The 20,426-nt window shown below is 47.9% G+C and overlaps 1 protein-coding gene across 1 annotated transcript in view; it reads right to left on the bottom strand.

Annotated features, from left to right (window-relative positions):
* The window catches only part of ttc7a (tetratricopeptide repeat domain 7A), a 51,602-nt gene that overhangs the window by 29,078 nt on the left and 2,098 nt on the right, over positions 1-20,426 (bottom strand). Inside the window, exons 2-15 of the mRNA XM_035754049.1 lie at positions 14,962-15,125; positions 13,076-13,244; positions 10,464-10,594; positions 10,191-10,315; positions 9,792-9,870; positions 9,430-9,599; positions 8,414-8,477; positions 8,150-8,287; positions 7,510-7,593; positions 6,948-7,052; positions 5,270-5,387; positions 4,844-4,901; positions 4,637-4,709; positions 4,354-4,514 (exon numbers count right to left, since the gene is read on the bottom strand). Coding sequence (XP_035609942.1) covers positions 4,354-4,514; positions 4,637-4,709; positions 4,844-4,901; positions 5,270-5,387; positions 6,948-7,052; positions 7,510-7,593; positions 8,150-8,287; positions 8,414-8,477; positions 9,430-9,599; positions 9,792-9,870; positions 10,191-10,315; positions 10,464-10,594; positions 13,076-13,244; positions 14,962-15,125 — 1,639 coding nt within the window. The remainder of the gene's footprint in view (positions 1-4,353; positions 4,515-4,636; positions 4,710-4,843; positions 4,902-5,269; positions 5,388-6,947; positions 7,053-7,509; positions 7,594-8,149; positions 8,288-8,413; positions 8,478-9,429; positions 9,600-9,791; positions 9,871-10,190; positions 10,316-10,463; positions 10,595-13,075; positions 13,245-14,961; positions 15,126-20,426) is intronic.

The raw sequence follows: 20,426 nt of genomic DNA, 5'->3' as shown, positions 1-20,426 counted from the left end.
ATCACAGTGCCATCCGTTCCGACACCAAAGCCTCCTATACTACCCACCACTGCGCTTCATATTCACTTCATATTTGTCACCAAACCCACTGGCTCCAGGTCATCTATAAGAGTCTTTGCCCCCCCGGTAGCACATGCTCCAGCAAGTACAGTGCCTTGCGAAAGTATTCGGCCCCCTTGAACTTTGCGACCTTTTGCCACATTTCAGGCTTCAAACATAAAGATATAAAACTGTATTTTTTTGTGAAGAATCAACAACAAGTGGGACACAATCATGAAGTGGAACGACATTTATTGGATATTTTATTACTTTTTTAACAAATCAAAAACTGAAAAATTGGGCGTGCAAAATTATTCAGCCCCTTTACTTTCAGTGCAGCAAACTCTCTCCAGAAGTTCAGTGAGGATCTCTGAATGATCCAATGTTGATCTAAATGACTAATGATGATAAATATAATCCACCTGTGTGTAATCAAGTCTCCGTATAAAAGCGATAATATTGAAATGGAAGGAGTATCAGACCACTGCAAATCTACCAAGACCTGGCAGTCCCTCTAAACTTTCAGCTCATACAAGGAGAAGACTGATCAGAGATGCAGCCAAGAGGCCCATGATCACTCTGGATGAACTGCAGAGATCTACAGCTGAGGTGGGAGACTCTGTCCATAGGACAACAATCAGTCGTATATTGCACAAATCTGGCCTTTATGGAAGAATGGCAAGAAGAAAGACATTTCTTAAAGATATCCATAAAAAGTGTCGTTTAAAGTTTGCCACAAGCCACCTGGGAGACACACCAAACATGTGGAAGAAGGTGCTCTGGTCAGATGAAACCAAAATTGAACTTTTTGGCAACAATGCAAAACATTATGTTTGGTGTAAAAGCAACACAGCTCATCACCCTGAACACACCATCCCCACTGTCAAACATGGTGGTGGCAGCATCATGGTTTGGGCCTGCTTTTCTTCAGCAGGGACAGGGAAGATGGTTAAAATTGATGGGAAGATGGATGGAGCCAAATACAGGACCATTCTGGAAGAAAACCTGATGGAGTCTGCAAAAGACCTGAGACTGGGACGGAGATTTGTCTTCCAACAAGACAATGATCCAAAACATAAAGCACAATCTACAATGGAATGGTTCAAAAATAAACATATCCAGGTGTTAGAATGGCCAAGTTAAAGTCCAGACCTGAATCCAATCGAGAATCTGTGGAAAGAACTGAAAACTGCTGTTCACAAATGCTCTCCATCCAACCTCACTGAGCTCGAGCTGTTTTGCAAGGAGGAATGGGAAAACATTTCAGTCTCTCGATGTGCAAAACTGATAGAGACATACCCCAAGCGACTTACAGCTGTAATTGCAGCAAAAGGTGGCGCTACAAAGTATTAACTTAAGGGGGCTGAATAATTTTGAACGCCCAATTTTTCAGTTTTTGATTTGTTAAAAGGTTTGAAATACCCAATAAATGTCGTTCCACTTCATGATTGTGTCCCACTTGTTGTTGATTCTTCACAAAAAAATACAGTTTTATATCTTTATGTTTGAAGCCTGAAATGTGGCAAAAGGTCGCAAAGTTCAAGGGGGCCGAATACTTTCGCAAGGCTATGTATATTTCACTGGTCACCCCAAATGCCAATTCCTCCTTTTGTCACCTTTCCTTCCAGTTCTCTGCTGCCAATGCCTGGAATGAATTGCCAAAATCACTGAAGCTGGAGACTCATATCTCTCTCGCAAACTTTAAGCATCAGCTATCAGAGCAGCTTACAGATTACTGCACCTGTACATAGCCCATCTGTAAATAGCCCATCCAATCTACCTCATCCCCATTCTGTATTTATTTATCTTGCTCCTTTGTACCTCAGTATCTCTACTTGCACATTCATATTCTTCACATCTATCACTCAAGTATTTATTTACTAAATTGTAATTATTTCGCCACTACGGCCTATTTATTGCCTTACCTACCTAATCTTACTTCATTTGCACTCACGGTCTATAGACTTTTCTATTGTGTTATTGACTGTACATTTGTTTATTCCATGTGTAAATCTGTGTTGTTGTTTGTGTCGCACTGCTTTGCTTTATTTTGCCCAGGTCGCAGTTGTAAATGAGAACGTGTTCTTAACGGGCTTACCTGGTTAAATAAAGGTGAAATAAAAATTATTTTAATAATAATACTTTTTATAAAACAAATTTGGGAAAGGCACACGCCTGTCTATATAAGGTCCCACAGTTGACAGTGCATGTCAGAGCAAAAACCAAATCATGAGGTCGAAGGAATTGTCTGTAGAGCTCCGAGAGACGTTTAGATCCACCAATACCCTTCCTAAAGCTGGCCGGCCGGCCAAACTGAGCAATCAGGGGAGAAGGGCATTGGTCAGGGAGATGACCAAGAACCCGATGGTCATTCCGACAGAGCTCCAGAGTTCCTCTGTGGAGATGGGAGAACCATCCCTACGGTGAAGCATGATGGTGGCAGCATCATGCCGTGGGGATGTTTTTCAGTGGCAGGGACTGGGAGACTAGTCAGGATTGAGGGAAAGATGAATGGAGCAAAGTACAGAGATATCTTTGATGAAAACCTGCTCCAGAGTGCTCAGGACCTTGGACTGGGGCCAAGGTTCACCTTCCAACAGGACAACGACCCTAAGCACACAGCCAAGACAATGCAGGAGTGGCTTCGGGATAAGTCTCTGAATGTCCTTGAGTGGCTCAGCCAGAGACTGGACTTGAACCCGATCGAACATCTCTAGAGAGACCTGAAAATAGCTGTTTAGCAACGCTCCCCATCCAACCTGACAGAGCTTGAGAGGAACGGAAGAGAAGAATGGGAGAAACTCTCCAAATACAGTTGTACCAAGCTTGTAGCGCCATACCCAAGAAGAGTCGAGGCTGTAATCACTGCCAAAGGTGCTTCAACAAAGTACTGAGTAAAGGGTCTGAATACTTACGTAAATGTGATATTTCAGTTTAATTTAATTTAATACATTTGCACGAAGAAAAAACTTTGTCAACTGCTTCGTCATTATGGGGTATTTAGGAAAAACAACAATTTAATCAATTTTAGAATATGGCTGTAACGTAACAAAATGGAAAAATTCAAGGGGTCTTAATACTTTCCGAATGCCCTGTATGTGTCCCTGCCTGGGCTGAAAATACCCATTCTCTATTTCTCCATAACAACTGAGTGGAAAAACAACTGATGTTGACTGCTCCCTCCACCGATATGACCTCATGGTTACCGGGGTGATGGGCATTCCTGGCGCAGGGAGGGCTGTGATTGGCTGAGCCTGGCAAAGAGCTCTTAAATGGGTCAATGCAGTCAAGTGTCTCTATGGAGAAGATGTGTGTGTGTGTGTGTGTGTGTGTGTGTGTGTGTGTGTGTGTGTGTGTGTGTGTGTGTGTGTGTGTGTGTGTGTGTGTGTGTGTGTGTGTGCGTGCGGTAGAGAGATCGCTACAATATACACTTTAGATGATCCAGTATACAGCCACAAATACAATATCAATTGCATGTTTGATATTCTCTGTCCTTCTTTGACTCCACTTCTCTCTTTAGTTCCCTTTCTCTATATCCCACTCATGCATCTCTTTATTTTCGCTATGTCCCTCTCTGCCTCTTCTTGAGATCATGGAGACCAACACTGACCCCAAATGGTTGTTCTGTGAAGAACATGTGTATTAGATGGTTATTGCAGACGCTCAGGTGAGGTGGTACTGCAACCTACTATAAATGGCACGTGGCTATCAAATATCAATATTCTTCTAATAGAAAGAGGCAACACTGAGGCACGGGTCAATTGCATGGTGACATATGAGTATAATGCAGGGTGTCAGTGTGTGTTTACTACTGCATAATATTTTCTGCTTCTCAAACAGAGAGGGAGTACTGCAACACCAACCTACATTGTAAAGTCAGTGCGGCAGTGTGAAAAGGGTAAAGGTGTGTGAGGGTAGTCTCCGCGGCGCAGTGCAGATGCCCGGTCTGGCACGTCTAAATAAAGCCTTCAGTGTGCGTGTGTGTGTGTGTGTGTGTGTGTGTCCGTCCGTGGTAAGACACCCTATCCCCACAGAAAGGTCCAGAGCACCCGTATGGGTGACACACACCGGAGCTGGTCTCACAGACAGACAGACAGACAGACAGACAGACAGACAGACAGGCAGGCAGACAGACAGGCAGGCAGGCAGGCAGGCAGGCAGGCAGGCAGGCAGACAGGCAGACAGACAGGCAGACAGACAGACAGACAGACAGACAGACAGACAGACAGACAGACAGACAGACAGACAGACAGACAGACAGACAGACAGACAGACAGACAGACAGACAGAATACAGGAGAGAGTGGGGTACTACTTGAAGTTCTCGGGGTGTTGACTGAGGGCTAGTGTGAGGGTTTCCAGGGCATGTTGGTGGTGTTTCTGGGCGCTGAACAGCAGGGTCAGCAGGTGGAGAGAGTGCAGGTCGTCCCCATGCAGAGACAGAGCCACCTGCAGGGGATCCATGGCAGCCGCCACCTGCACACACACACCCACAGTGAAGAACAGAAACCCAAGGACTAGAGAGGCATACGATCCAAGATGGAGAACCACTAAGACGAGCCCTAATGGTGAGTGCGTGTGTGGCCGTGCTGACTGACCTGCCGTACAAGAGCCAGCTGGAGCGACAGGTAGAGGGCAATCTTAGCATCATTGGGGTCCAGTGCATAGGCTCTGCAGTAGAGAGGTGACACTCACTGACAAAGCAGAATAAACACACAAACTGTAGCGCACGCTGACTACAGAAACAAACACACAGGTTAAGACCAACCTAGACCGACAGAGAGAGGTTGGCAGTTGGTACATACTTTTGCAGATTTTGCAGCGCTCGTCTGTTGAACCCATCCCGCTGAGCTTTCAGAGTGGCTGGAGAGAGATTAGGTACAGAGGGACAAATCCATTAGCGGAAAACAAGACATTTTAGTGGACATTTTCTAATAGTAGATTATAATGAGGTTCGTGGTATTTTTTTCCGCACAGTTCTACTGTCTTTTGCACCATTGACTGTTTGTGAGTAACACCTCAGATTCATCCATACACAGTTTACCTCTGAATTAGTTATGGCAAAGAGTGATGGGGATGGGGAATTAGGAAGGGAAACGATGGATCGTCAGGACAAGTGAGTTCAGTGGGTTCCGTAAAGTGGCGTTTCCTCACTGTATCTGGACAAGGGACTCCGTTTGTTACAGGAAACCTATCCTGCCTCGACAGCAGCTCGCAGTGATGTCTCTTACCGTCAGAGGCCTGCAGACTGCAGCACAGCCCCACAGCCAGGTACGCACGGGGCAGAAACTCTGCAGCCTCCTCTCCCATGGACACCACACTCTGAGACAGGGCCTCTGCCTCCTCCAGCTATCACACACGCAGAGATAACAGTCAGACGCAGTATGGGTGTCTAGAAGTACAGTATCTAGTCTGCTGAAGTACTTACTATGGAACCAACTGTGAGCTCAAGGGTTTAAAGGCGTGTTCAGTTTGTCTTGTTTAGTGAGCTTTTCTATTCGTATAGTATAGAGAGTTCGTATCCGAAGGCCTGTATGGTAGGCAGAATGACATCGAGGGAAGAATGACATTGAATAGTGTTAAAAGCAGTGTATGGTTAGTGTGAGGAGGACTTTGTAGATTCAGGTGAAGAATAGCGCACTATAGAGTTGAGAGAGAAAAATTATGTATTTACCTGATTTGTTTGATATTAACAAATAGCAATTCATGCTTAACAAATTAGTCCCCCCTCAAACAGCGCCAGGCTGCAGTCAGAGTGTGGCTGAGCAGGGCTGAGCTGATCCCTCTCTTTCTAGCTCTCCTCTCCCTGCTCTTCATCCTCCTCGTCACTCGCTATCCCTCTCTTTCTAGCTCTACTCTCCCTGCTCTTCATCCTCCTCCTCTCTCGCGATCCCTCTCTTTCTAGCTCTCCTCTCCCTGCTCTTCATCCTCCTGCTCTCTCGCGATCCCTCTCTTTCTAGCTCTCCTCTCCCTGCTCTTCATCCTCATCCTCTCTCGCGATCCCTCTCTTTCTAGCTCTCCTCTCCCTCCTCTTCATCCTCCTCTCTCGCGATCCCTCTCTTTCTAGCTCTCCTCTCCCTCCTCTTCATCCTCCTCTCTCGCGATCCCTCTCTATCTCGGAATAAGGATGCTATCAACAAAGTTCCATGAAACATTTTTTGAAAACGGTTCAGTGCCATTATCCTGAGCTTCTGAAAGGTATTGAAAACAGGGGTGTGAAATCATTTTGAACCCTGTCTCTTTGTGGAACAAATTACAATAATACTTGTTAAACAAAATCTCTTTCTCCGAGCAAAAATAATGATAGGAGTATAAAGGTGCAACATTTCCCAAAATTATTTATTTTATACAGTCCTTGCTCGTCTTTATCGAGGATGCCAATCATTTTGGACCCCACTGTATGTATGTATATATATATGTATATATTGGTCACTCCACTCCGACCAACTAGGAGTCAAAGGTCCTCGAATCACTCCCAAAACTCCCAGACTCCCAGACTTTCCAGTGCAAATGTGTTTCCATGGTCGGTTATTGGGTCCAGATGTATTGTCATTTGTTGCTCTGTGGTCCCACAGTGTCCTATTGTGATTACGGCTGTAAGCGCCTTAGTCATGATCTCTAGCTCCTCTGTTGTACTGACAGATGTGCCATGCCATCACGCGTCTCCTAATCCTACAACAACCCCCCCCCTCCTGGATCAACGGGACAGCCAGCACTGGGCTGGCTACCACAGTGGAGGGGTGGGTAGGGCATTGTTAGTGTGGAATAATGGGTGCAGCTATTCTGGATGGTGACAGACTTCCTGTATGGATGGTATGCATGGTATGTTGTGTACATGTATCGTGATATAGAAAGAGTGCGTGTGTGTGTGTGTGTGTGTGTGTGTGTGTGTGTGTGTGTGTCATTCACCCAGTGCAGCTGGCCGATGCAGACTTTGGCAGCCAACATGGGCAGTGAGGGGTCCTCGGCTCTCATCCTGGCACACTCCTTGAGCACAGACACGGCGCCCACACCCTGTAAAACACAGACACACACACACTCACATATTCATGCTTACACACACACACACTCTCATACTGTAGTCAAGTGATATAACAGGAGTATAGATCACACATTTACTATCCATATAGAGTAACACAGATACGGACTCATATAGCCTATTTCCAGAGCTCTCCATTGATCTCCAGAGTCGCCTCGTCCTGCAGGCAGCCAGGCAAAGGAGGAGATCAATCCTCCTGTTTCACTCGGAATTCCAGAACTTTCTGTGTCACACTACTCATCATCGCCCAATGAGCGCCCGCTCAGTCAGCGCTATCGCACACGCAACCTCACAGCAACATTTAGAGGATGAGTGATCCTATGTGATTGCGAGCAGGTAGTGGTGCCAGTAGGATAGAAGGTGTGTGTGTGTGTGTGTGTGTGTGTGTGTGAATGGTGTGGAATGTGTGAAAAGATACGGCGATAAGCTCACCTTCCCACACGCCATGAGTGACAAGCCCAACTGGTGCCAGAGGTGGAACTCCTTAAACGAGAACTTCATGGCCCGCTCCAGGCACTGGAGAACACATACATACGCATTTCAGCTCGCAGGGCAGACATATCAACACACGTTGTTGAAGAAGAGTGATGTTGAAGGTTGAGGGCTTGAGGTTAAGTTAAAGAGCTCTAACTAGCAAGCTCCACACTGTGACACCTATGAGAGGGAGGAAGTTAGCCAGGCAGACAGACATAGCCAGCGTCTATTGTTAGCTAGCCTAGTGGCGCCCTGCATGGCCCCACACGTGAGAGGGTTCACCTGTTTGCCAGTGCTCACTCTCATTCACCTGGAGAAAAATGGCTGCCAACCTGAATGCAAATAGAGAGAAGACTGGGTAAGCCAGAGAGACAGAGAATAAGAGAGAGAGAGAGGGGGGAGAGAAAGACAGAAAAGGATACAGAGAAAGGCACAGAGAAAGAGAGAGCACAAAACCCTGCTTGAAAGTATATTACACAACAGGGGGCATTACAAAGTTGCCAGGCAAGGGCTTTCCCTTCACACAGTGTACCGCTAATTCTGTTGAAGTATCTCCTATCCTCCTTTTAGCCTCCAGTGTTTTTCGAGGCAGGCTCACCTCAGACAGCATGGCATACTGCCCCCTCCTGGCCATGCCGATGCTCAGCAGGTCGTAGACAGAGGTGGCGTCCTGCAGACTGGTCTCCTGCGCCTCCTTATGGTCGGGCGCTCGGCTGATGACTGCATCTCCGCTGGCCTATAGGGGGAAGAGTACAGATTGCAATAGTAGGCCTATGAAGTGCCTTTAATCTGCTAGGGTCCTTTCCTTTACCTGATTTGACGGGACCAGTGAAAGCTAGCCTTTTTAAAATCAATGTCTCACCATGGATTCTGTGATGAGCAGCAGGAGGACTGCCTCCTCGACCACGTCCTGGGGACAGAAGACACTGCGAGGAGACACAGGAAATAGGAGCAGGAAGTGACGAGTAACGCAACAGCCCAATTCCGTTGGCTAGATCACGGGGAGTGTCCTGTTTCCACTTCACCTGCTGGTGGTGTAACACAACCCTCTGACCATCCCTACAGTATCACAGCGCGCCGCTCTCTCGGGTGTCTCTCACCCGCACGTGCACAAAATGTGTAAGGGGCGCGTGTCCACGTTTGCCCCCTTCCTTGGTCCCTCTCTTTTTTTCTCTGGCACCTTCCCCATTCCTCCCACCAATCAGTTGAACCATCTCACACTCTCTCTCTCCTTTGATCTCGACTGCTCTCTGGCTAATCCCCTGACGTACCGACTAAAGATACAATTACAAGACACTATCAGGGCACTTGTAAAGGAGGAACCCGTGACAACGAATCAGGCCTTATTTCCCAGAGTGCATTCTCCATTCCTGCTCTTGTGCTCTCACTCACGCACGTTGTTTGGGACGCAGCATTCGATATCCTCTGAGGATGGCGCATACCAGTAAGATCTTTATATGAGATCCGCTGGAACAGCCAAAGGTGAGTCCCTGACAAAGCCTCTAAAAACTCCACACAGGAAACACGAGTCCACAGAGTTCCGAGCCAATAGGAGTCAGACTGTGGTGAGATCAAGTCATGTTCCACGTGTGGGTTTTGTATGACCGGAATGGTGGACTGGGCCTCTAGGAAGGTCTGTCTTGTCGAAGCTCTGGGACTATTTAAGGTTCAACGGTTCAAGCAGGGTCACACACATCTCCCTGTATGGGAGTGTGAGCTGTTCTCTCAAGCCAGTGGTGAAGCTTAATGATTGAGCAATATCAGCGGAATAATGCAATTACACATGAACAGAAAAGCAAGCGTGGGGGGTGGGGGGTGGGGTAGGGGGGAGACAGAGGGCGAGAGACAGAGGGAAAGAAAGAGAGGAGAGCTACAGACCTGTCAGTACTGTAGCGCTGAGGTGGTTTGGAGGAGGGGTAGATGGCGTCCTTCGGACCGGCGTTCCCTTCTCTCTGCAGCCAGGCGGAGGGTGGGAGGGACATGGGGGCCCAGTAGCTGTCCTCACTCACCGAGCTCAGCAACACCTCAGCCAGCTTCCGCGCTGCAGCCTATGAGGCACATTAATTAAACATGCCATACGGCGCCCGGAAAATATAACTAGGGCACAACTAGGGCCAGGACTGTTTCCTGATTAAGTCAAGTCGAGTTGTCAGGAAAACCTCCAGGCCGTAAAGCTAAAATACATATAGACAGCCAGTGATTTGTCCTGCTAACTAGGTGACAATGTGAGCCCTCCTCACCTTCCTGAAGCTCTGGGAGCCTCGAGACTCCACCACCCCGAGGACCCTACGCAGCTGGTGGGCTCCCTGGGCCAGGTGACTGACAGACAGACAAAACAGACAGAGACATGCAGCCAGACAAAACAGACGGACAGACAGGGTGTTCAGTGCCTAGGGCCTTGTTGGTCAGTGCCAGCAGCATAGCATGCTGCTCCATCTGCGCATCAATGAGTGGCGCACCGGAGCTCAATCCCTCCACTACAAACAATGACTCTGTCCTATCTGAGGTGCAATACTGAAACCTACTGGTCAAAAACAAAAGTGCCACTTGCTGTGGCTGAAATCACAACGCACTGCTCCAGACAGGAAGAGAGCGAAGCTTCCACCACCTTTGACTGCTCTACCGGACCATTTACTCACCCCCTATGTAGCAGACACAGGTACGCACTCTGTAGCGCCGCCTGCTGGAAGAAGCCCAGGTCAATGTCCAGTGGTGGAGGGGCCAAACTGGCCTTACCTACTTTAGAACTAGGGGTGACCACCATCTGCCAACACAGTAACAACTTCAGTTGGTAAACACATACACCAAGTGGTTTTGTGCTGCTTTGTGTCATGAAATAACATGTATTATCTGCATTGGGGGTAAAAAAAAAAACACACAAAAAACAAGCAAAAACACACAGACACACGCACCTTATCGAGCTCTTGCAGGTAAACGAGAGCTGTGTCACAGGCCCTCAGGTAACAGGACAGACATTCCTCCTCTCGCTCAGACAGACGGACGCGGGAGGCAGCTGACACTGCCTGGTGGTCCAGGGACAGACCTGAGAGAGAGAGAGAGAGAGAGAGAGAGAGAGAGAGAGAGAGAGAGAGAGAGAGAGAGAGAGAGAGAGAGAGAGAGAGAGAGAGAGAGAGAGAGAGAGAGAGAGAGAGAGAGAGAGAGAGAGAGAGAGAGAGAGAGAGAGAGAGAGAGAGAGAGAGAGAGAAATACAGAGAGATACAGAGGGATAAAGAAAGAAAGAAAGACATTTGACACAGAAAACAAATAGCACTGTTGTTTGTAGGAAGACGCCGGCTTGTTTTGTATGGATAATGTGTAATTCCGAGACAATGAGTGTATGAGAGGATGAGCTTGGGACAGATGGCCGGAGGGGGAATATGGTTATTAGTATAAATAAATAGAGTGAGACGAGACCTCCAGGATTGCAGGGAGGACACGACCAGACAACAGCCTTAATCAAATAAGGAGCAGCTGCCAATAGACAAGACCTCATCTAACAAATATTCCTATCTCATAACATTAACAAAACAATATAATGGAAACCTTGGAAGGAGGTTGAGAAACGATGCAATGTCAAGCCCTGTACATAGCTGAGTGATCCCCGTCAGATCTTATCTTTAAGCATATTGGCTTGACTCTAGTATTATTCTACTAACATTACTTATAGTCCATTATGGTTTGTTCAATGATAGACGTCAACAAGGCTGCTTCATGAAATCGTCCCTTCAATCTAAGCAGCAGACACTGTGATGACGTTTACATGTCTACGGCCAGGAAGCTATGACTGGTTTGAATGTAATACATCTCATGATGATGATGTGACGCTTCTCAAACACAATTATCCAGACATGGACCAGCAGTGTGTTGTGTGTGACAATGGACAACGCCCTCTGTTTCAGTGTGTGTGTGTGTGTGTGTGTGTGTGTGTGTGTGTGTGTGTGTGTGTGTGTGTGTTCATGTGGAAACTCTGCCGAACAGAACTCATAGTTCCAGTCCAACTATATATAGATGGTTCCCTAGAGACATCTTTACTGCATTTACTTGGACTCAAATCTGAGTAAGTTCCCATTTGATTTGTAATCACTTCCAAGAGAAGTCTTAAACCAGGAAGTGATTTGAAGAACAAACAGACACAAAGACACACACACATAACAATACCTTTGGCAAGTGAATTAGCAATCTGTCAAGTCAAATGTCCTCCCTCATGTAAATGAACACATGGCCAACGCTTCCTTTCTTTCACAGCCTAAAGAAGAAAACTCACCAGACCGATTGTCGGCCTGTACGGTAGTTGGCCGTTCATTTGCCATTCATTCGCTTGCTGGCCGTTCGGTCTGTTATAGGGTCCTCCTGCCGGCACTCTGTTCAGAGGTGCTAAGTATTCTCGGCCGGTAGACACTCGACAATCTTACTGGTCTGTTCGTGCCTTTGGAGTAAAGATTTCACTACATTCATATCAACATACCTGAGATACTGATCTCTCTAATCAAGCAAAGGTTTTCCAGGCATATTTCATTCTCATGATTGTATTCAGACATCCTAGAGAGGGCGACTTCTAAAACCATACACGGTTATAGTCATCACAGGCCTATAATAACTCCTACCATGGGGATTAGGAAATAGATCATTAAGTACATTGATGCACAGTGCTGTTCAACTTGAGTGTTTTTCAGGGAAACGTGCTAGTCTGCAGGCTTTGGCTGTCTCTTTGTCTAAATCGTGGGAGAGAGTAATGCCAGTATGCAAATCATATTTGAGATCCATGTAAACATTACACAGTACAGACAGAGACTAAAACCAGATACCTGATTGAAATAATCATCATTTGTAGCTCTGGGCTTGTAATTATAAAGCGTTTCATAGTAGGTGTGGTGATCTAGGATCAGTTTTGCTATTTAGATTATAATGAATGGACAGAGGGGGGACCTGATCCTAGATCAGCACTCCTACTCAGATGCTTTATGAAAATAGGCCCTGGTCCTTCCTTTAGTTTGTGCATTGAGTGTTCATGGAAGGGCAACTGGCAGCCTGCAGGCCGCACAATTTTGAAGGCCCTCGGATCAATTGGCTGACAGCCGTGGTATATCAGACCGTATACCACGGGTATGACAAAACATTTACTCTTACTGATCTAATTTAAGCTGGTAACCATCTTATAATAGCAATAAGGCACCTCAGGGTGTGGTATATGGCCAATATACCATGGCTAAGGGCTGTATCCAGGCACTCCGCGTTGCGTCGTGCTTAAGAACAGCCCTTAGCTGTGGTATATTGGCCATATACCACACCCCCTTGGGCATTACTGCTTAAGTAATAATGATGAGTTCAGCTTTTTTTGTGGCCCCCACCCCCATCAAAGTTGCACATCCCTGATATAGGTCATACTCAGGTCAACATTTCAGGTAACACAGAATGTTTAGTCTGTCTTCTAAAAAATTTCCATAACTAAATACCACACAGGTAAAACATTATGCGTTTTTCATATATCATACCACCCAGTATTTGCTTATGAAAGGATTGGTACCTTTGATGACAAAGGCCTCTGCGAGCAGACGCAGGTGGTAGACGGGCTGCTCGTCCCCCGTCAGCTCGTCTATGCCCACCCTTGCACACATGCCCTGGGCGTCACGGTAATGACCCTGGACATAGTGTATTTTGGCCATCAGGAGAAGAGCCTCGTTCAGGTGCCTGGGCTATGTGGGAACATACAGAGAGAGAGACACAACACAAAGGCTGTTACGAGAGGCTAAGTGAAGGGTGACACAGAGAAAACAGGTACATACTGTATACAATGCATTCGGAAAATATTCAGAACCCTTCCCTTTTCCCACATTTGTTAAATTACAGCCTTATTCTAAAATTGATTAAAAAAATTATAATAATCCTAATCTACAACCAATACCCTATAATGACAAAGCAAAAACAGTTTTTTCGTTTTTTTTGTCATTTATAAAATATACAAATTAGAAATACCTATTCAGACCTTTTGCTAATCGACTCGAAATTGAGCTCAAGTGCATCCTGTTTCAATTGATCACCTTTACCTGTGGTAAATTCAATTGATTGGACATGATTTGGAAAAGTACACACCTGTCTATATAAGATCCCACAGTTGACAGTAAATGTCAGAGCAAAAATCAAGCCATCAGGTCAAAGGAATTGTCCCTTGTGCTCCGAGAGAGGATTGTGTCGAGGCACAGATCTGGGGAAGGGTACCTTAAACATTTCAATAGCATTGAAGGTCCCCAAGGACACAGTGGCCTCCATCATTCTTAAATGAAAGAAGTTTGGAACCACCAAGACTCTTCCTAGAGCTGGCTGCCTGGCCTAACGGAGCAATCAGGGGAGAAGGGCCTTGGTCAGCGAGGTGACCAAGGACCCGATGGTCACTCTCCAGAGTTCCTCTGTGGAGATGGGAGAACTGTCCAGAAGGACAACAATCTCTGCAGAACTCCACCAATCAGGCCTTTATGGTTCAGTGGCAAGATGGAAGCCACTCCTCAGTAAAAGGCACATGACAGCCCACTTGGAGTTTGTCAAAAGGCACCTAAAGGACTGTCAGACCATGAGAAACAATATTCTCTGGTCTGAAGAAACCAACATTGAACTCTTTGGCCTGAATGCAAAGTGTCACGTATGGAGGAAACCTGGCACCATCCCTACCGTGAAGAATGATGGTGGCAGCATCATTCTGTGGGGATGTTTTTCAGTGACAGGGACTGGGAGACTAGTCAGGATCAAGGGAAAGATGAATGAAGCAAAGTATATCGAGATCCTTGATGAAAACCTGCTCCAGAGCGCTAAGGACCTCAGACTGGGGCCAAGTTTCACCTTCCAATAGGACAATGACCCTAAGCACACAGCCAAAACAAAGAAAGGAGTGGCTTTGGAACAAGTCTTTGAATGTCCTTGATTGGTCCAGCCAGAGTCCGATCGAACACCTCTGGAGAAACCTGAAAACAGCTGTGCAGCATCGCTCCCCACCCAATTTGACAGAGGTTGAGAGGATCTGCAGAGTCCCCAAATATAGGTGTGCCAAGCTTGCAGCGTCATACCCAAGAAGACACAAGGCTGTAAATGGTGCTTCAATAAAGTACTGAGTAAAGGGTCTGAATACTTATGTAAATGTGATATTTCAGTATTTCTAAAAACCTGTTTACGCTTTGTCATTATGGACTATTGTGTGTAAATTGATGAGGAAAAAAACAATATAATATATTTTAGAATAAGATTATAACGTAACAAAATGTGGAAAAAGGCAAGGAGTCTGAATACTTTCCGAATGCACTGTATAAAGAATAGACTGATTGGAAACATGGTGAAACAAGTTAACGAGATAGAAAGCTAAGTAGAATATGAGGAAGTAAGATGTAGAGGGAGGTGACACAGAGGGGAGATGCTCAGACTGACCCCCAGGAGCCCCCTGCTCAGGATGGAGTTGAGGTAGCCCTTTGACCGGGACAGTTTGGGCTGGTTGATGTCCGTCAAAGGCGTAGCATTGCGTAACAGCCTCAGGTTGTCCTGCAGACACTCCTCCAGCAGGGCCTCTGCCAATAACAGCGTCCCGTAGTCATCTGGAGGAGGGCACAGGGAAATAGGACAGAATTCAGAGTAGTGAAAGGGGTTGGTGGGCTGAGTGCAGAGTGGGAGTCCAGGGTCAGGGGTCAGCTGCTTTGGGACACAAAATAAACCCAGCCCAATCCATCATAGCATCATTTCCCACAAGCCCCTGAGAGAAGGGAGAAAAAAACACCAGGGGAGCCTAAAACTGAAGTCACTGGATGGCAATACAAGTCACTTGCAAACACTCCTCTCCCGTCTCTGGTGGTGTGTTCTGTTGCCAAGTCTGTGACTGGAGTATATGTCCTGGCATCTCTGATACACTGTAGCACCCCATGCTTATGAGACTGGCCCAGTCAAGGTTTGTCACTGAAAGGGATGATATGGGCTGGAGAATGTTTAATGTGATGTACAGGGTTGGGGATGAACTGATTACATGTAAAACAGTTACATATAATCTGATTACAAAAAACAGTACCTGTGATCAGTTACGTTACCAGCAAACATATTGTAATCAGATGATAGATACTTTTGGAGAAAAAAAATTTAAATAACTTATTGGATTACTTTTAAATGCACAAATTCTGTTTGTGAGAAAATACATTGACACCTTTCTGTTTTCTCAATGACATTCAATTCGGCATTGAAAAAAGGCCACCTGTGCGAACCTGACCACAAGTCAGAGACCACTATGATGACACACCAAATATGGATAATTTTTGACTTCTAATGCCTCTTAAGGGGAAAGTAATCAAAAAGTAATGGAACGTTATCAGATTACATTACTGTGAAAAGTTATGTTACTGATTACAATTTTGGACAGGTAACTAGTAACAGATTATATTTAGAAAGTAACCTACCCAAACCTCGTGATGTACAGTATTTATTTTATATTTGTATTTCAACTTTATTTAACTAGGCAAGTCAGTTAAGAACAAATTCTTATTTTCAATGACGGTCTACTAAATTAAGAATATGGTGTCATAATGCATAAAACAAATAATTCTGCTCTCTAAAACATTAACTACAATCTAGGCAGCAACGTGGAATGTTCATGTGGTGAATAAATTCTTCAGGAGAATAACATATCCTCTACACGTTATCTGAATAAAGCTACATTATCTTCAGCACACTGTTCTGATCTCAAAACGTCCTGGTCAGAGACTGATCGTGATTTAACCCTTGTCTTGAATTGCAACTTGTAGTCGGCGCCGACAGATAGGGCAGCTCTGCTTCTAGCTCCTAAGCAACTTGTAGTCGGCGCCGACAGATAGGGCAGCTCTGCTTCTAGCTCCTAAGCAACTTGTAGTCGGCGCCGACAGATAGGGCAGCTCTGCTTCTAGCTCCTAAGCAACTTGTAGTCGGCGCCGACAGATAGGGCAGCTCTGCTTCTAGCTCCTAAGCAACTTGTAGTCGGCGCCGACAGATAGGGCAGCTCTGCTTCTAGCTCCTAAGCAACTTGTAGTCGGCGCCGACAGATAGGGCAGCTCTGCTTCTAGCTCCTAAGCAACTTGTAGTCGGCGCCGACAGATAGGGCAGCTCTGCTTCTAGCTCCTAAGCAACTTGTAGTCGGCGCCGACAGATAGGGCAGCTCTGCTTCTAGCTCCTAAGCAACTTGTAGTCGGCGCCGACAGATAGGGCAGCTCTGCTTCTAGCTCCTAAGCAACTTGTAGTCGGCGCCGACAGATAGGGCAGCTCTGCTTCTAGCTCCTGAGTCGGCGCCCAGATAGGGCAGCTCTGCTTCTAGCTCCTAAGCAACTTGTAGTCGGCGCCGACAGATAGGGCAGCTCTGCTTCTAGCTCCTAAGCAACTTGTAGTCGGCGCCGACAGATAGGGCAGCTCTGCTTCTAGCTCCTAAGCAACTTGTAGTCGGCGCCGACAGATAGGGCAGCTCTGCTTCTAGCTCCTAAGCAACTTGTAGTCGGCGCCGACAGATAGGGCAGCTCTGCTTCTAGCTCCTAAGCAACTTGTAGTCGGCGCCGACAGATAGGGCAGCTCTGCTTCTAGCTCCTAAGCAACTTGTAGTCGGCGCCGACAGATAGGGCAGCTCTGCTTCTAGCTCCTAAGCAACTTGTAGTCGGCGCCGACAGATAGGGCAGCTCTGCTTCTAGCTCCTAAGCAACTTGTAGTCGGCGCCGACAGATAGGGCAGCTCTGCTTCTAGCTCCTAAGCAACTTGTAGTCGGCGCCGACAGATAGGGCAGCTCTGCTTCTAGCTCCTAAGCAACTTGTAGTCGGCGCCGACAGATAGGGCAGCTCTGCTTCTAGCTCCTAAGCAACTTGTAGTCGGCGCCGACAGATAGGGCAGCTCTGCTTCTAGCTCCTAAGCAACTTGTAGTCGGCGCCGACAGATAGGGCAGCTCTGCTTCTAGCTCCTAAGCAACTTGTAGTCGGCGCCGACAGATAGGGCAGCTCTGCTTCTAGCTCCTAAGCAACTTGTAGTCGGCGCCGACAGATAGGGCAGCTCTGCTTCTAGCTCCTAAGCAACTTGTAGTCGGCGCCGCTCCTAACAGTAGGGCAGCTCTGCTTCTAGCTCCTAAGCAACTTGTAGTCGGCGCCGACAGATAGGGCAGCTCTGCTTCTAGCTCCTAAGCAACTTGTAGTCGGCGCCGACAGATAGGGCAGCTCTGCTTCAGCTCCTAAGCAACTTGTAGTCGGCGCCGACAGATAGGGCAGCTCTGCTTCTAGCTCCTAAGCAACTTGTAGTCGGCGCCGACAGATAGGGCAGCTCTGCTTCTAGCTCCTAAGCAACTTGTAGTCAGGCGCGGCGACAGATAGGGCAGCTCTGCTTCTAGCTCCTAAGCAACTTGTAGTCGGCGCCGACAGATAGGGCAGCTCTGCTTCTAGCTCCTAAGCAACTTGTAGTCGGCGCCGACAGATAGGGCAGCTCTGCTTCTAGCTCCTAAGCAACTTGTAGTCGGCGCCGACAGATAGGGCAGCTCTGCTTCTAGCTCCTAAGCAACTTGTAGTCGGCGCCGACAGAAGGGCAGCTCTGCTTCTAGCTCCTCGGCGCCGACAGATAGGGCAGCTCTGCTTCTAGCTCCTAAGCAACTTGTAGTCGGCGCCGACAGATAGGGCAGCTCTGCTTCTAGCTCCTAAGCAACTTGTAGTCGGCGCCGACAGATAGGGCAGCTCTGCTTCTAGCTCCTAAGCAACTTGTAGTCGGCGCCGACAGATAGGGCAGCTCTGCTTCTAGCTCCTAAGCAACTTGTAGTCGGCGCCGACAGATAGGGCAGCTCTGCTTCTAGCTCCTAAGCAACTTGTAGTCGGCGCCGACAGATAGGGCAGCTCTGCTTCTAGCTCCTAAGCTTGTAGTCGGCGCCGACAGATAGGGCAGCTCTGCTTCTAGCTCCTAAGCAACTTGTAGTCGGCGCCGACAGATAGGGCAGCTCTGCTTCTAGCTCCTAAGCAACTTGTAGTCGGCGCCGACAGATAGGGCAGCTCTGCTTCTAGCTCCTAAGCAACTTGTAGTCGGCGCCGACAGATAGGGCAGCTCTGCTTCTAGCTCCTAAGCAACTTGTAGTCGGCGCTAAGCAACGACAGATAGGGCAGCTCTGCTTCTAGCTCCTAAGCAACTTGTAGTCGGCGCCGACAGATAGGGCAGCTCTGCTTCTAGCTCCTAAGCAACTTGTAGTCGGCGCCGACAGATAGGGCAGCTCTGCTTCTAGCTCCTAAGCAACTTGTAGTCGGCGCCGACAGATAGGGCAGCTCTGCTTCTAGCTCCTAAGCAACTTGTAGTCGGCGCCGACAGATAGGGCAGCTCTGCTTCTAGCTCCTAAGCAACTTGTAGTCGGCGCCGACAGATAGGGCAGCTCTGCTTCTAGCTCCTAAGCAACTTGTAGTCGGCGCCGACAGATAGGGCAGCTCTGCTTCTAGCTCTGCAGCTCTGCTTCTAGCTCCTAAGCAACTTGTAGTCGGCGCCGACAGATAGGGCAGCTCTGCTTCTAGCTCCTAAGCAACTTGTAGTCGGCGCCGACAGATAGGGCAGCTCTGCTTCTAGCTCCTAAGCAACTTGTAGTCGGCGCCGACAGATAGGGCAGCTCTGCTTCTAGCTCCTAAGCAACTTGTAGTCGGCGCCGACAGATAGGGCAGCTCTGCTTCTAGCTCCTAAGCAACTTGTAGTCGGCGCCGACAGATAGGGCAGCTCTGCTTCTAGCTAAGCAACTTGTAGTCGGCGCCGACAGAAGGGCAGCTCTGCTTCTAGCTCCTAAGCAACTTGTAGTCGGCGCCGACAGATAGGGCAGCTCTGCTTCTAGCTCCTAAGCAACTTGTAGTCGGCGCCGACAGATAGGGCAGCTCTGCTTCTAGCTCCTAAGCAACTTGTAGTCGGCGCCGACAGATAGGGCAGCTCTGCTTCTAGCTCCTAAGCAACTTGTAGTCGGCGCCGACAGATAGGGCAGCTCTGCTTCTAGCTCCTAAGCAACTTGTAGTCGGCGCCGACAGATAGGGCAGCTCTGCTTCTAGCTCCTAAGCAACTTGTAGTCGGCGCCGACAGATAGGGCAGCTCTGCTTCTAGCTCCTAAGCAACTTGTAGTCGGCGCCGACAGATAGGGCAGCTCTGCTTCTAGCTCCTAAGCAACTTGTAGTCGGCGCCGACAGATAGGGCAGCTCTGCTTCTAGCTCCTAAGCAACTTGTAGTCGGCGCCGACAGATAGGGCAGCTCTGCTTCTAGCTCCTAAGCAACTTGTAGTCGGCGCCGACAGATAGGGCAGCTCTGCTTCTAGCTAAGCAACAGCAGCTCTGCTTCTAGCTCCTAAGCAACTTGTAGTCGGCGCCGACAGATAGGGCAGCTCTGCTTCTAGCTCCTAAGCAACTTGTAGTCGGCGCCGACAGATAGGGCAGCTCTGCTTCTAGCTCCTAAGCAACTTGTAGTCGGCGCCGACAGATAGGGCAGCTCTGCTTCTAGCTCCTAAGCAACTTGTAGTCGGCGCCGACAGATAGGGCAGCTCTGCTTCTAGCTCCTAAGCAACTTGTAGTCGGCGCCGACAGATAGGGCAGCTCTGCTTCTAGCTCCTAAGCAACTTGTAGTCGGCGCCGACAGATAGGGCAGCTCTGCTTCTAGCTCCTAAGCAACTTGTAGTCGGCGCCGACAGATAGGGCAGCTCTGCTTCTAGCTCCTAAGCAACTTGTAGTCGGCGCCGACAGATAGGGCAGCTCTGCTTCTAGCTCCTAAGCAACTTGTAGTCGGCGCCGACAGATAGGGCAGCTCTGCTTCTAGCTCCTAAGCAACTTGTAGTCGGCGCCGACAGATAGGGCAGCTCTGCTTCTAGCTCCTAAGCAACTTGTAGTCGGCGCCGACAGATAGGGCAGCTCTGC

The sequence above is a fragment of the Oncorhynchus keta genome, chromosome 36 (assembly GCF_023373465.1).
Source record: "Oncorhynchus keta strain PuntledgeMale-10-30-2019 chromosome 36, Oket_V2, whole genome shotgun sequence".
In the NCBI taxonomy this organism is placed as follows: domain Eukaryota; kingdom Metazoa; phylum Chordata; class Actinopteri; order Salmoniformes; family Salmonidae; genus Oncorhynchus; species Oncorhynchus keta.
This window is presented reverse-complemented; position numbering and strand designations above follow the sequence as displayed.